We start from the raw sequence: 14,953 nt of genomic DNA on the forward strand, positions 1-14,953 counted from the left end.
ATATATATATATATATATATATATATATATATATTATAAACTAAGTAACTGTAATGAATCACAATGGCTAATGGAAACCCGCACTGTGCTTTATCATTACCAGGTGACCCCAATTTAATGGAAACTTACAGAAGAGCCCTCTAACTTACACTGCATGAGGTTCCTTGAATCGACCAACTTGTTGAATCTGATACATGAGGTCTCCACCATTAACATATTCCATGACAAAGTACAGGCGATCCTGCAAGAAGTTACCAAAAAGCTGATTAAATGGCAAGAACACAATAAAGATTCTGGGTGGGAGGGTATACAAACAAGGTGTTTTTTACTTTTTTGCTTACTGTTTTTTTAATTAGAATTTTTTGGAATTCCAATGGTTTAGCTCCTAACAGCAATGGTAGATATTTAAGACTTAACTCTAGTCCACACCTCTCAAAGTAAGAGTAATTCCACTCTTGAAAAGATGCCCTGGAGCAGGTGTCCCAATTGAAAAACATTTCCCTACTTGTTTGGAGACATCTTTCAAATTTTCCATATCGCCTTGGATTTAGGATGCTAAAATATGTATGTAAGCTACTTACTCTTTAATTCAGCTTCTGCACCAGCCAAAAATTAATGACTCCTTTTGCCACACCCCTACTTAGGAATTGGGAACATTACTATTATTATTACATTATTATTATTATTACACAGTATTTATATAGCACCAATATATTAGGCAGCACTGTACAAGTCCATAGTCATGTCCCTAGCTGTCCCTCAATGGGGCTCACAATCTAATGTCCCTACCATAATCATGTCTTTAACACAGTCTAAGGTCAATTTTGGGGAAAAACTGCATATTTTTGGAATATGGGAGGAAACCCACACAAACATGGGGAGAACCTGCAAACTCCATGCAGATAGTGTCCTGGCCGAGCCAACCTCTGAGATAGTACTAGATAGAAAACTGTAATTAGGGCAAGGCAGGATATATGTCAGATTTCTGGAGATAAACTACAACTACAAACTCAAAGTGAAGTTTTAGGAGATTTTGGGCCCTTGTGTAACCTTAATTTGTCTGATTTGTTTACCTTAGACAACAATTGATGTTAAAGAAAGTCAGAAATGAACATCTCAGGTATAAGTGTGTGTGTTATTTTTTTGCTTGCCTACTCTCCCTTATCAAAAAGATAACCCAACTTTCTTTGTTGGACTGTATGGCTGTGTACACACGGTCAAAAGATCCATGAATGGCATCGGACAACCTCTGTACACGTCAGATTCTTGTCTGAGACAAGCACGACAGATCGTATCAGTCGAGAATCATCTGATGTGTGTGCATAGCCTTAGACTCCATTTAGGCAGAAGGCTATTCAGCTATCTAAATGGCCTTCTGCCTAAAAGGTGCTGAAAACAGATTCTTCATCTAAGCTGCTGGAACAGATAAAACTGTTGAATTATAAGGACTTAAGTTTTATTAATGTAATACCAACAGCTCTTTTGTTATTTGACAGTTTTCTGAATGTCTGTAATCAACTCTCAGCTCAAGCAGAAAATGAAATGGCCTTACAACTTGACATTACTGCTATGACAAGGAGAGAATACAAGTGTATACTACAAAAATGAAGTAAAGGTTAAAAAAAAGGCCACATTTTCATGAATATTCAAAAGAGAGGCTTCATATTATTCAATGTTTCAAAATGCTTGTGCACAAAGTGGCTGTCCATCAGGTAAACTGGTATAACAGAACAGTGTTCGTGCTCTGACATTTTGGCAAATCCCCAGGAAATTATTTAAGATTTCCTAGAAGTGGGATGCAAGCTATGGGATGCAACATTTCTTTTGACTACAATAATGCAATCATTTGTTGATGTGTGTAGTGGTAATGTTCTAACAGTTAGGTCTTCCCTCTTCCTCTTACCATTGTCTGGAAGCAAGAGTGTAGTTGCGTCAGGAAAGGGGGTTTTCCAGCTAGTGCCAGCACCCTTTTCTCCACCATTGTGCATTCCACGTCGTCGTCTTGTATCACAACATCTTTCTTAAGGATCTTTATGGCATATAACTCGTCTGTGCCCTTCCTCTCTGCAAGTATCACCTGTACATAAAAAACATTGAAGTTAGAGCCATGCTGGAGGAAAACCATATAACCCTTGGCTTTATATGTTTGGCCTATTCACAGGCACCAACACCTTAGTTATGTATTTAAAACCTCATGAGATCAGAAAACTATCAGCAGTCTCTTAGGGCAAACTTTGTTTCAAAAAAGGACAAGCTACCCTAAAGGCTTTTGTTGCAAACAATAAATTAAACCTTATTTGGACATTGCCTATGAGGTGAAAAATCAGCCCCGGCACTGGCTTTGTGGTTGTAGTCACAGAATGCACCTTCATCGTTCGGCTACCTGCTATCTCTCTAAAAGGAGACAATGAGCCCATGAGGTGAGAATCGTCATCTACCGGTAATCACAGCTTGCAGAGGAGCTAATTAGCATATTTATAAGGTTCTGTCACACTCGCCTTGTGAGCAACAAGCTTTTTAATAACGTTTTCTTTATTTTTGCTCAATTAAAAAGAGAGGACATATGAATGCGCTGCCTTTCCACCTTCCCAGCTGCTGCATGCTTAGCTTTGGCTAGCAGGTTAGCTACTTCTTGTCTCAACAGCACAAGCTGCGCCGATGAATGGTTACCGTGCTTTGTTTTCCCACATTAAAGAACTCTTTCTCTAGCAATCGCCTGGCACCGCGCTACACTTTGTTTCTCGTTTACAATCACACCGAGAATGGTTTTTAAAGAAGACATTTGACCGAGTTGTTTTCAAACATAAAAGTGGTAAATTACTGTTTTGCAACATACTTGTTGTCAATGGAACATAGCTGTAAAGATGAAAACACCTTTTGGCATTGTTATCTGCAGCTCTCTGTCCATGCTCAGATCTGTCTTATGGCTTCCCCTGCCCCCACTGTCCCAATCAAACGGAGAAGCCACCCTGTCTTCACTGTCCATGACATTAGGTTCTAACTTTATCCTCCCTTGCAAAGTGATGGGCTAGTCCAGGCACGGATCTGAGCCTGCGATGGGAGATTGGGGGGGGGTTGTCACTGCACATAACCCGCCCACTCTCCCATCACAGGCTCTGAGCTTGCAATTGGAGAGTGGGTGGGGTTATGCCATCGTGACATCACGTTCAGGGGTGTCATGATGGGATAACCCCGTCCAATCTACCATCGACCTATCCCCTTGGGCAAATTTTTTTTCAGATTGTGGCCCCTGATTAAAAAAGTTTGCCCACCCCTTGGCTAGTCAGTAGCTTTAAATCAGGAGTGCGGATACTTTTTTTGGCTTGCAAGCTGCTTTTAAAATGACCAAGTCAAAATGATCCACCAACAATAAAAACTTGGACTTAACTCCTGTGCGCGGTAGAGTTTATTTTAAAAGGCAGGGCTCCGCGATCTACTCGCGTTGTCTTTGCCATCTACTGGTAAGATCGCGATCCACCTGTTGGGCACCCCTGCTTTAAATAATTACAATATCCGCAAGGTTTACTGCAAGGTTGTGGCTGTGCCAACTAGCCCTCGACTTCTGCAATTCTTGCTGAAATAAAAAGTCCCCTGTATGGAGAATATACAGCAGAGGAATTAAGTAATTAACATGAAAATACCCAATCCAAAAAACACCATACCAACAGCGAAGTTTGGAGGTGGGTACACCATGGTGTGAGGATGCTTTTCAGCATATGATACTGGCAGACTTCATATAATTGAAGGAGGATGAATGGAGAAATGTACCGAGATATTCTTCATAAGAATCTGCTGCCATCTACCAGGAAGATGATGAAGATGAAACGAGGGCAGACATTTCAGCAAGACAATGTATCCCAAACACACGGTCAAAGAAACTATCAATTTGTTTTAGGAAAAGAAAATGCTGCTAGAATGGCTCAGTCAATCATTTGACTTGACTCCAATTGAAAATCAATGTAAAAAGAACTGAGGATCAGCGTTCATAGAAGAGGCCCCAAAACTTTCAAGATTTGAAGACAGTTTTTTAGTGGAAGAATGGGCCAAAAATGACACCTGAGCAATGCATGTGACCAGTACATACAGGAAGTGTCTTGAAGCTTTTAATACCATCAAAGGATTTTCTACCTAGTATTAATTAAATTTCAGTAAACATGTTTAATACTTATCCTCTGTGCTATTCCATGTAATTTATGGCTGTATTTGTTTTGATCTCATTTACCTGTTCAACATTCCACATATTAGAAACTTCCACTTATCTAAAAGACAAAAACTTTCACCCTTTGCTGCTGCAAACAGTCACAATGCATTCCACCACTGAATGAGGGCTCATGAAAAGATCCTAAAACAGTTTGATTTAAAGAAGTAATCAGTACTATGGACTAATTAAAATATTTTATTAGTCCAGCTTAACTACACTGCATGGTCCTACTCTCTAACACGGCTTATCCACACTGCTCTTCTGTTTATATTTTCTGGAGTTGTTCACATGCTACCCAATACTGGACTCAATTTTATAAATTTCTAGCACCCAAACATGACTTCCTTGGTTGGGGTTAAGGGTTACAAGCCCATATTGGGGTTAGGGTTAAGAAGCTCATATATAACCTCTACTTCCACAAAACGATGTTCAGTTTGTTGTTTTTCCCGGAAGGCTATCCTTCTGTAAAGGAAAACCTCCAGTCCCCCTGTTTTATTCAGATGTTTGGACTTATTGACTAGTGAACATGACACATGACTCTACCTGGTACTTAATTCCTTGATGGATGTGTTTATTGCACCTAAAAAGGTATTTACAAGATTCAATATATTGCTGTACTCTTTAATACCCTGTAAGAAAATGCTAACCCCCCCCAGTTCCCCTTCCATTACGGTGTTGGATGATGATGAAGGGCATGCAACAAACAAGCATGTTAATAAGTGCCTGGTGTTGTGAATTTCTCAGACTGGTAAACTTTTTTTAATGTTTTGTTTCTCATTTCGTATAACGCAAAACACAAAAAAAAAAAAACACTTCATTTTTAAACTTTCTTTTTAAGGTACGAAATAACTTTTCTCTACAGAATAGGGGTCAGGAAATAATGGCTGAAAATAATACACACATATCTAGTCAAAGTCTTAGAAAAGGGTTGAAGGACAACCCTTAACTTGTGTTTTTTTTTTGGACCAACAATACCTTGAAAACACAACATGTGCTTTCAGCTATTTGTCGGCTTACAAAGGATTTGTGAGCCAAGCTGGAAACCATTTATTTTCTTCACCTAGGCGGATTTCAAAGGATTGTGTTTTCCGGCCCCCCGTGGGTGTTCAGGGGTCAAGTGTGCAGAGGAGTCCAAAGAGAGTATTGATATTTATTCCCTGAGCCGCTCACCTGCTTCCCGTTCTTGCAGGGCTGCCGCTGAGTAGAACGTATTTTAAACAGAAACAAGCAAAAAGTTTGTTTTTTTCTTTGGCGCAGCTGTCGGTTGACAAGGAGGAGAGGAGCTGGCAGAACAACAAGGGAAGATGAGGCAGCGCAGTCCGCAGGACAAAAGGAAAAGAGAAAAATAGAGAATGCGCCGGTAATTCGCAGCTGCATTGTTTGTGGGAGATGCTGAATTTACCCAACACTTAACTAAAATGGCATCATATAAAATGATAAATGCTTTTCGAATATGAACTTTCCAAAAAACATAAGTTTTTTCCAAATTTTAGGAGGCACTCTGGATTAACTGAACGCTTAACGTACGCTCAGAACTCACTTTTTCAGTATGGCACTATTATTTGTTGTATACAGTTTTCTTGGACTATGCTCTCCTATTAAAAAAAAAAATCAGTGCTTTGTCAAAGACAATGGCCCTGATTTACTAAAGCTCTCCACGGCTGGAGAGAATACACTTTGTTCAGTGAAGCTGGGTAATCCAGAAAACCTGGTATGGATTTCCTAAAAACATTTACTATTTCCTAGCAAATGTTTTAAATCCTGGACCAGATCCATTCCAGGTTTGCTAGATCACCCAGCTTCACTGGTCAAAGTGTATTCTCTCCAGCCTTGGAGAGCTTTACTAAATCAGGGCCAATGTACCTTAGTGTCATATAGCCATGCCTTGTATTATTTTACTCACCTTGCCAAAGCTTCCTTTACCCAGAACTTTGAGGAAGTTGAAATCGGACACTTTCACTCGGTCTCTGTTGCCATTACTGTCGATTTTGGGCACTGGATTCCCTACTTTTTCTTCTGCCACTTTGGCGCTGGGTCCAATTTTGGCTCTCTGCAAATAGGAAAGAAAAGAGCTGATCAAAAAAGGCGAAAAAGGAGTTGGAAAAGACAGAAAATGATGGTGAACCTCATGTGTCAGCTTAAACTATAAATCTTTTTTAGTGTCACAAACACAAATCAGATCCTGTGTAAATTCCAGTTGTCATTTTCAGGTCAGCATTATATTTGAATGGTGGACATACACTGCCAGATATTACCAGGTGGTTTTGCTGGTTTGTAAATGTGTTGCTTGTAATTATCCAGACATGCAAAGCTATACACATGCTAGTAGAACTGTCGTCTGCATGTGCAGTGCTCCCCTAACATCATTCCACATTCTGCCCTGGGAGATTGATGAATGACCAAGCAGAAACAACCACAGCACTTTTCACTGGGGTCTTGAGAGAACTGTGGGGTGTCGCTTGTTCATAAAACAGAATGACGCTCACTAAAGATACGTACAAGGCTGAAGAACGAATGTAGAAATGATATATGATGATTTCCCCAATGTAATGAACCCGTTGCACTGTTTGCCTGGGTACTATGGGCCAAATAAAAACTTCAACAAAATACTGTGAACAGAGAAAGAACATGCAGGTCTCTTGGTGGGCAGCCTTAAAGTATGAAACATCCAATATAACTTTAAAGCCAAACTCCAAATTATACAACATACAAAATATTGTACAGGTCAAGACAGGAGGAATCAAACTGGGCTGCAGGGGACCAAGGAGACCGGCACTTTTGGAAGCATTCATTTCCCAATGGCCTTCAGAGAGTCCGTTTCTTAGCAGCAGAGAACAGCTTGTAGGACAGAAAGCACGAAAGATAAGCGTTTGTTTTTATTCTTTCCAGTTATGAGAATGCTTCAAACGTACATACGTGACAGGGTCACTTTAAGAATATGTAACCTAAATGTCCAGGTTTACTTTAAGTACCTACGTTCCTAACAAATGAATTCTGAAATCTTCCCAAGTGACATTCATGCATAATGTATCCCCCATCCATAATAGACAATACCGGCTTAGCTCTTTAGTCTTTTGATTCTGGTGCTGTATGCAAATAGGAGGAAAGATGACGATTCAGCAAATTTCCTCTTAGTTCTAAAGGGGATCTGTAATTTTTTACCTACACATGTAAAATGGATTAAATTGATATGAATAATCTTAATGTATGTTAATGTTTTAAAGACCTCCTTTTGGTGTAAAGTTTATAAAATATACACAGAAAGATTATTACATATGTGTTCATCTCCTTCACAGGATACCAGCTTGACATTCAAATTACCAGCAACCCTATAAAATGGAAATATTTTTGGGTAGAGTTGTGTTGATTGGTGTCATTCCTTAGGTAATACAATGCAAGACTCCTTACATCATACCCACCTTGAGTGTGATATCCACAGCAAAACAAGACTCAGAACTGTTACATAAAATACAATCCATAAAAGCATTTCACAACCAGGGTTCCTCCAGAGGTTGCTGGGGGTTCCTGGAGCAAAAAGCATTCTGTGCCTCTCAGGTCAGTATATTGATGATCAATGACCTTTTTGGCTATCTGTAAGGGTGAGTTTCTTCCCAATGGCCAGCAATGTAAGAGATTTTCTTCCCAATCACTATCACATTATTGTATTGTGATCTGTGTATATATATATATATATATAGTAATTATAGCAGGGCTGGGAAGCTGAAAGTTATTTTCAAGGGGTTCTCCTGTATTAAAAAGGTAAAGAAACACTTCTACACTACACTGGATATGCACTTCCGGGTGTGTTGAATGCTTGCATCTCCCTGCTGTGGGCTATGGTTCCAAATGTTTGTTTTCTGTTACTAGTGTTTACTTGCAGTTCTGATGGCGAACACTAGTGACGCAGAGGCTGGCAGATGGTAACATCGTGCACAGTGTGGAGACAAAGACATCTGATGCACCCACAAGTGTCAAATGCTAAAGATGCTGCAGCTTCCAGCTCTGCAAATTAACTAAGACTGGTATTAGACATGTATTTTATAATAAATGAATGATATTGATCATAGCCTGTTCAGATAACAGAGCCCAGGCTCAGGCTTGCCATGTCTGTTTGAAATGCAAGCACTTCTGTGGAAGTTTTAAGCTCCCGCTGCGCACCTCTAATTGCCTCTGTGGGAATGGAATCGGCCATCTCAGGGCTGCGGATGCGGCAGAGTCCTGCTTAGTTCCATTTTAATTTTTCAGAAGTTTAGCCATATTGTGAAGGCAGGAGGAGGCAGGAGAGGATTCAGTGTGCCATGAAATTCCATTAGCCTGATTCCGAGCGCTTCAATTTGTTGGTCGCTCACAGCTCTCACAGATAACAGGCTCCTGAGCAATCTCCCAGTCACAGCTCTGGCTAATTGGTTATTGCAAGGCTGTTTGCACCCACGTTTCAAGGTCACCTGCAGATCACGTTTTAAAAGCCAACAGCCGTTTGACAGCACGCAGCCTGATGAAATCTAAGGTTGGTTTAATGACAGGGTAACATTTTAACCTGCATCATATAAATTAAAATTGGTGGAAGATGTTACAATTTCCTTGTTTTTTTTTGTTGACAGTTCCAGCAGGATTACTAGGTTGATCACACTAAATCTTCAAACATACAAAAAATTAAAAAAACAAACAAAAAACCCAAAACCATTGAAGTTACTCCAAAATTTAAAAACTTTAATGTGCAAATTTCCTGTTCTCTGGTAATTTAAACATTGTGCCACAGGTCTCCATGTCTTACTACCTCCCTAGGTGTAATATATTTTGATTAAGGACACCAATCATAATAATGGTGATGTGGGGTACTATGCCTACAGTGCCTGTGTAGATGCTAAGGGGCAGGAAGGTGGTGTGAGCTGGTGCCAGAAATTTGTAGGTCCCCTTGTAACATTGAATCACCTACTGATGTTGTGGATGTTGCTGGTCTACATTTAGACATAGCAGCAACTCAACCTTCTGTCACTAGTGCGTATGTGCCAGTTATGGTGCAATTTTGGGTTACCCCAAACATCTTTTACTAACCCTAGAGTGTGCCTGGCAATTCTTGACAGTACTGCAATCTCCTCTATCCTGCAGTGTCCAATGCCTAAAAAAGTAATTGTTCCCCGCACAGGAAGTCTCTGGTCATTAATAACCTTGTTTAATAACTTGCACATATCTTAGATTAGCAGGCAATGTGGTCCAGCAGCCAACACCATATTGGATGGGGATTAGTCAGGGAAGACTCTTTGCAGGCATACAAGTAGACAGCTTTTATATTTAGCCTTTTGTAAAATACAGTACCCTGGGCATTCTGCATCCCAAATCGCATCTCTGTCACCCAGCATCTCTACCAGTAAACCCCTGCAACCCTAACATAGACTTTTTAGCCTTCATGCACCCTAATACCACAGACCCTGTACCCCAACACTTGCAACATAGAAAATGCATACTTTACTACTTCTTCCTGCCACTGTCCAACCTTGTCACCTCTGGAGGAACATACAGAAGAGGAGAAACTTAACATTGATTTTCTGGGCTCTCTACTTATGCACATTATGTGTGCTCCAGGGGGGAAGGAGGTGCACACTTCTTGGATGAAAAAAAGGGAAAAGCTAAATATTGAGATGCAAACCAGGCTCTGTACTATGGGACCCTTTTATTGCAGTATTCAAATGTATTTATTTTACTTTCAAGGTACTATACACAATTTATTTAAAATGCACCACCGCTATATTTGTCACTACCCCCTAAACAACCACCTGAACCATATATCAGATCCAAACTCCATTGTGCTTCTTGCATACTTCTTTTACAATAAGTATAGAAAAAAGACATTGTTTGTGAGTTTGATAACCTTATAGTAGGTGAAAAGGACACTGTATTTCTAGTAGGAGCAACAGGTGTTTCTGTATACGATAAAAATGTGAAAGAAAACTAATGCAGTCACCACATCTAAAGACCAGTAAGCTACAAAATATAACATTTTCATGTATTGGTTAAGATATCCTTTAAAGAAAATATAATTAGGTATAGGAAGTACAGCCATTCCGTATACCGCAGCTAAAAATATTACAAAGTTGGCTGTAATTACAGTTTCCTTTATTTTAACATCTGAGAAAGCGTTTCTTTTGTGTAACAGAATGGCATTAGGAGTACAGAACAATTGAAAAAACTCCATTTGTACAAAGACTCGAAGCGAGATTTTTATAAAACTAGAAAGGCTTCCTCTATATTTCTGGATGTCACATAAATGCTCCAGCTTCCTTCTTCCCATTTAATGTCACTTTGGGGTGGAAGGAAACCCGGGCCCGTGTCTGCTTTGATTCGCTTTTCAAAAGGCGCATTCTGCTTTTATACCAAGCGAGCCTGCGAGTCACAAGTTGCTGTTCGGTTTTATGAAGACAAATTAGTTTGGAAGCCTCAAATGTGCCAGGCAGAACTTTAACAATGCATGCCGCTGGAGTTGCTTAACAAAGACTCTGTATTTTTTCTTTTTTCCTTTTTTTTTTATTTATCAAGACCATAGAGGGAACTTCAAACACCCATCATCTGATGAGGCGCCGGGAGGCTGCTGCTTAAATAATGTTCCTGGGGATTGGAGATGGGAGAAAACTGAAAAGCGAGTGTGATCTGACAAGCCGCAGAGTGGAGTCCCTAGCTGCACCTTCTGCGGAATGAAATATCCATTGGTGATGACTTGTGACAGGCCCTGGAAATCCAAAGGAACACACCAGCCTTCTTTTACGGGCAGGGAATTCCTGACATTCTACAGCCAGGAAATCAGGACAGCCCAACACAGCCAGCTCACCTCTTTATTTAAGGGCATAGAGAAATACACTATTGAAACACATAAATAATAAATAATGCAGAACATAGAAAATCTGTAATGTTCTGGCGATTGTTCCACCATTAGCTTGTGGCTGCACAAAATATAAGGTATTGCAACATTGTTGTGTCCCTGCCTTGTCTGCTTTCCACTCTTCTAGAAGGAAAACCTACAGTTTAGAATAGACTTTCTCCACCGTTTTACCCCAGGGGAACCCCTGCTAGAATCAATTCATTGGGTGTCAGTGGGAATAATGTCCCTTATATTAGTGGACAGCTGGAAGAATATTCCCCCAAGGGTGGTAGTTTTTATACTACCCTAAAGACAGATAACATGATCTTTGGTGTTATGCTGTTGACTTTGAAAGGTGGTGTTGGGCTTGGAACTATGAAGGCACTAGCAAATAGTAGGTCAGTCACCCAGCACTCTAGGAATCCATTGAGAATGGTTGCTCTAGTATATGACTTTTTATGGTAACAATTTGTTTTAGAAGCCCCACCCCCATGGGGTATGTCATTACATCAACCTAGTTTCAACGTACAAAGGTGTGGAATAAAACAGCAGTATATTGGCATGGCATCCATTCAGTATTCTGCAGTATCAAGGACTCATCGTCACTGGAGAACGGGGCAAATAGGATTAACCCGCTGATTAAATGACTGGCTAGAAGGCTCTTGGAACTTAGATATTTGTTTTACAGGGCAGATGGGAATAAGGGGCTAACCAACAAGAAAAACAACACAACACTGTTGAGTTCCAGGTTTGTTGGATCACCCAGGTTCACCCAAGATAGTCTTCTCTCGTCTTGGCGAACATTAATAAATCAGGTCCATTGTGTTTGTGTCCTCATTGCTTTGCATATTGTTAAATCCCGGGGAGCTCTATCATGCAAATCTTGACCATTTTCTGTTGTGAAGAGCGTGGCCTCACCTTTTCCAGTGTCTTAACATAGGTTACGGAAGCTGTCAATCATAGGTATGGACCAACCATGACTTTAGGAAGATGGAAGTAGGCGTGTCTGTATTCTACAAAAGTCGGTCCAGATATGAATGGCAGCCTTCATGTGGTTTGGAGCTCCTGGCATGCAGTGACCATTCATTCAAACTTCAGGAGTTTACTTTTATGTGTCCTGACAGTTCAGATGGTTTACAGTGAGTGACTTTTCACTTTAAAACTAAAGGCTTTCAAAGCTATAAATATGTCTTTTCTACTGGCAAAAAACATCACAAAGCTTAAACCGTGCTATTCATAAAATGGAAAAATATTTGCTGCGAGTGCACAGGAATGTCTCCCTTGTAATTGTCTGAATATGAAGCGTGGAGTCCAACTTGCTCCTGCAACAATGGAGAGAGCATTAGACTTTGTCTGAATTCTCCGAGTATCTGGTTACTATGGGAACACTTCAAATATTCCTAAAACGCGATCAGGCGTTTCAGAATAAAAACATCCGTCATTATCACCGAACCTATTAAAGATCTTTTGACCTGAATTCACTTTTGTCCTCAAGCGACATTATTACAGTGGAAAACTAAAACATGGTCACCATCTAATCCCTCCCTTTTATAAGTCTTCATGGGGCTGTTTTAGGGTATGGTTCATGAAATTCGGTATACATTACCTGAAATTATTGTTAGTTGTTACATAGACAAAGGTACGTGATCATTTAATGTCAACCTAAAGAGACCTAAGAAGTTCCTAAAGCAAGTTGGGCAAAACAGCTCACATATACTGTCCGGGTTACCTTCCCCTGCCGAGTGATAATTCACCCAAAATTTAGTCTGAGAATGATATAAGAATTTGTCAGAGAAAATTTCTGGAATTCAGAGTAGGACAAATCTCAAAGGTCACTAAAAAAATTGTAGTCCGGTGTAAGGTTTAGGCAAAGGATCTCCACAATGATCATTCTAAAGACCAATGAAACAGCTTGAAGGGGCCACACGGTCACCTTAGGCTCTATGTAGACCAATCAGGTTCAGTTTTAAAAGCCTTTGGTATGCTGGTGTTAATGTCACCGAAGTTAATGTAAACCTGCTTGAAGAAAATAAAAGGAAGCCACCAAAGCTGACCTGATTTTACAAAGGCTTCTGGCTTGGATGTTATCCTGGCCCACTCACTATAATACTTAGGTCAGTAACTGATAAAGTACAAAAGGTCAGAGAAAAGTCAGAATTCCTGTTCTTGGTCAAGGTTCTTGTTAATGTAGTTGAACATTGGTTTATAAGTCTCATCATTTCTGAAGAAGCAGATTCTGAGAAACGCATCCAATAGCTATTTGAGACTGAATGCACACTATGAACATGTTCTGATCATTGTATTTCTGTTTTTATAATTTAATAGATTATGTTTCTATTTTTGAAAGAATGGAAGATGTGGTGTAAAATTTGTCCAAAACGTGGATCTGTTGGGTATTCAGGGTTTAAAAGTATTAAAATTATAGTTCAAGTCAGCCTGGCATTTTGCAATTTCAAAAGGAGAGCTTGGCGATGGCATTCTTGCATTTAAATTCCCAGCATGACACATCTGTTTTAGCTATTACAGGTGTTGGGGGATTCTCATTTAAAATAATATCGCTGTAGGATTTACACTTAGTTTCAATATTATGGGAAGCAAAGGGAGAACATTGAATAGTAGATGGTAACACCTAGCACTCCAACAGATTGTGGAACAATGGCTGGGAGATCACGCTATCAAGACATAAAAGCCAAAGGTTGATTTGTTCCATCAAACTTCTCTATAAATTAAAACAATATTCCTTAACACTAAAAATAAAACTGAAACTGACATTTTTCACACCAATTTTAGCTTTGCAGTAGAAGCGGCTCAGGCTTTTTACAATCCTGTTATGAGGTTATCTCCTTCTTAAAATTCATGCTATGCCAGGAAAAAAGAAGCCAGACCAGCACTTTGGAAATGCAGAGGACCGTGCAGTGTGGTTGACTTACTGGCTGGGACAAAGCACAGGTGCAAATCTATACCTAAGCCTGGGTACACATGTCAAAACAATTTTTCTTGAGATGAACGGTCGTGCCCATTGTGGGCAGAAATCAGACGAGTGTACAGTGGTCGCCCAGGATAGATAGATGAACCACTGATCAGGAATCACTGCTGTTTAATCCTATGGAGGAGAACGGAACTGGTGCTTTGTGTACCTTTTATTTTTTCCTCTGTCACTGGAAACGAACCTACAGGATAGTTTCCATCGATCGTGTTCTTACATGTGTAAATAGTCTATGCAGTGTTGTCCCCAGCCCCTTTTAGCAAGGTGCACCAACCGGCACTTCAGTGACAGCATGGCTGTTTTTGTGTGAAAAAGTTGGGGCATAATATGGGGCCACCACCCATCTACAATTTTTTCCCACCCAGCTTATAAAAATTTCTTGGGAGAATACTGCTATGCATAGCCTTGATTAACCCATTGTGAGGGCCCTGATGACCATTTTAGAGTTCTCATTGGAACAAGAGCTAAACAAATCTTCCTGTGGGGCCTGCCTTTCTAAAGATTGTTTTTTTCTGACACGTTTTGTTTTGTTGCCAAGACAGGAACTATCCAGAAGCAGCAAAAAAAATAAACTGGTAGGGATTTACTCCATACAGCCATAGAAGGGATCCATGTCATGCAGAAAGCATCATGGACACCTGAAGAGAGAAGGCTGAGGACTGCGTCACGTTATCAAAGCTATAGGTGAACAAAAAGGGCATTTTATTTTATTTTGTATTTTAGATTTCAGTAAATAAACCAACCAAAATGAGGAAGTAAAGAGTGAAAGGAAGGATGAACTGCGCACTCTATTCTTTTCATTTTCCATCAAATCCATGCAAGACAAACATTTTAGGGACAGAATTTTGAAACCGCTGCCTGTTCTCTTTATGAACCATCTCTGTAGTGAACACAGCTGGGAGACACAGCCGAA

The 14,953-nt window shown here is 40.0% G+C and overlaps 1 protein-coding gene across 2 annotated transcripts in view; it reads right to left on the reverse strand.

Annotated features, from left to right (window-relative positions):
• Positions 1-14,953, reverse strand: part of PRKCB (protein kinase C beta) — a 159,974-nt gene that overhangs the window by 36,070 nt on the left and 108,951 nt on the right. For both annotated transcript variants that reach the window (XM_072417576.1, XM_072417574.1), the window contains exons 9-11: positions 6,105-6,251; positions 1,904-2,077; positions 150-241 (exon numbers count right to left, since the gene is read on the reverse strand). In XM_072417576.1, the coding sequence (XP_072273677.1) occupies positions 150-241; positions 1,904-2,077; positions 6,105-6,251 (413 nt within the window). The remainder of the gene's footprint in view (positions 1-149; positions 242-1,903; positions 2,078-6,104; positions 6,252-14,953) is intronic.

This window comes from Pyxicephalus adspersus, chromosome 7, assembly GCF_032062135.1.
Source record: "Pyxicephalus adspersus chromosome 7, UCB_Pads_2.0, whole genome shotgun sequence".
NCBI lineage: Eukaryota > Metazoa > Chordata > Amphibia > Anura > Pyxicephalidae > Pyxicephalus > Pyxicephalus adspersus.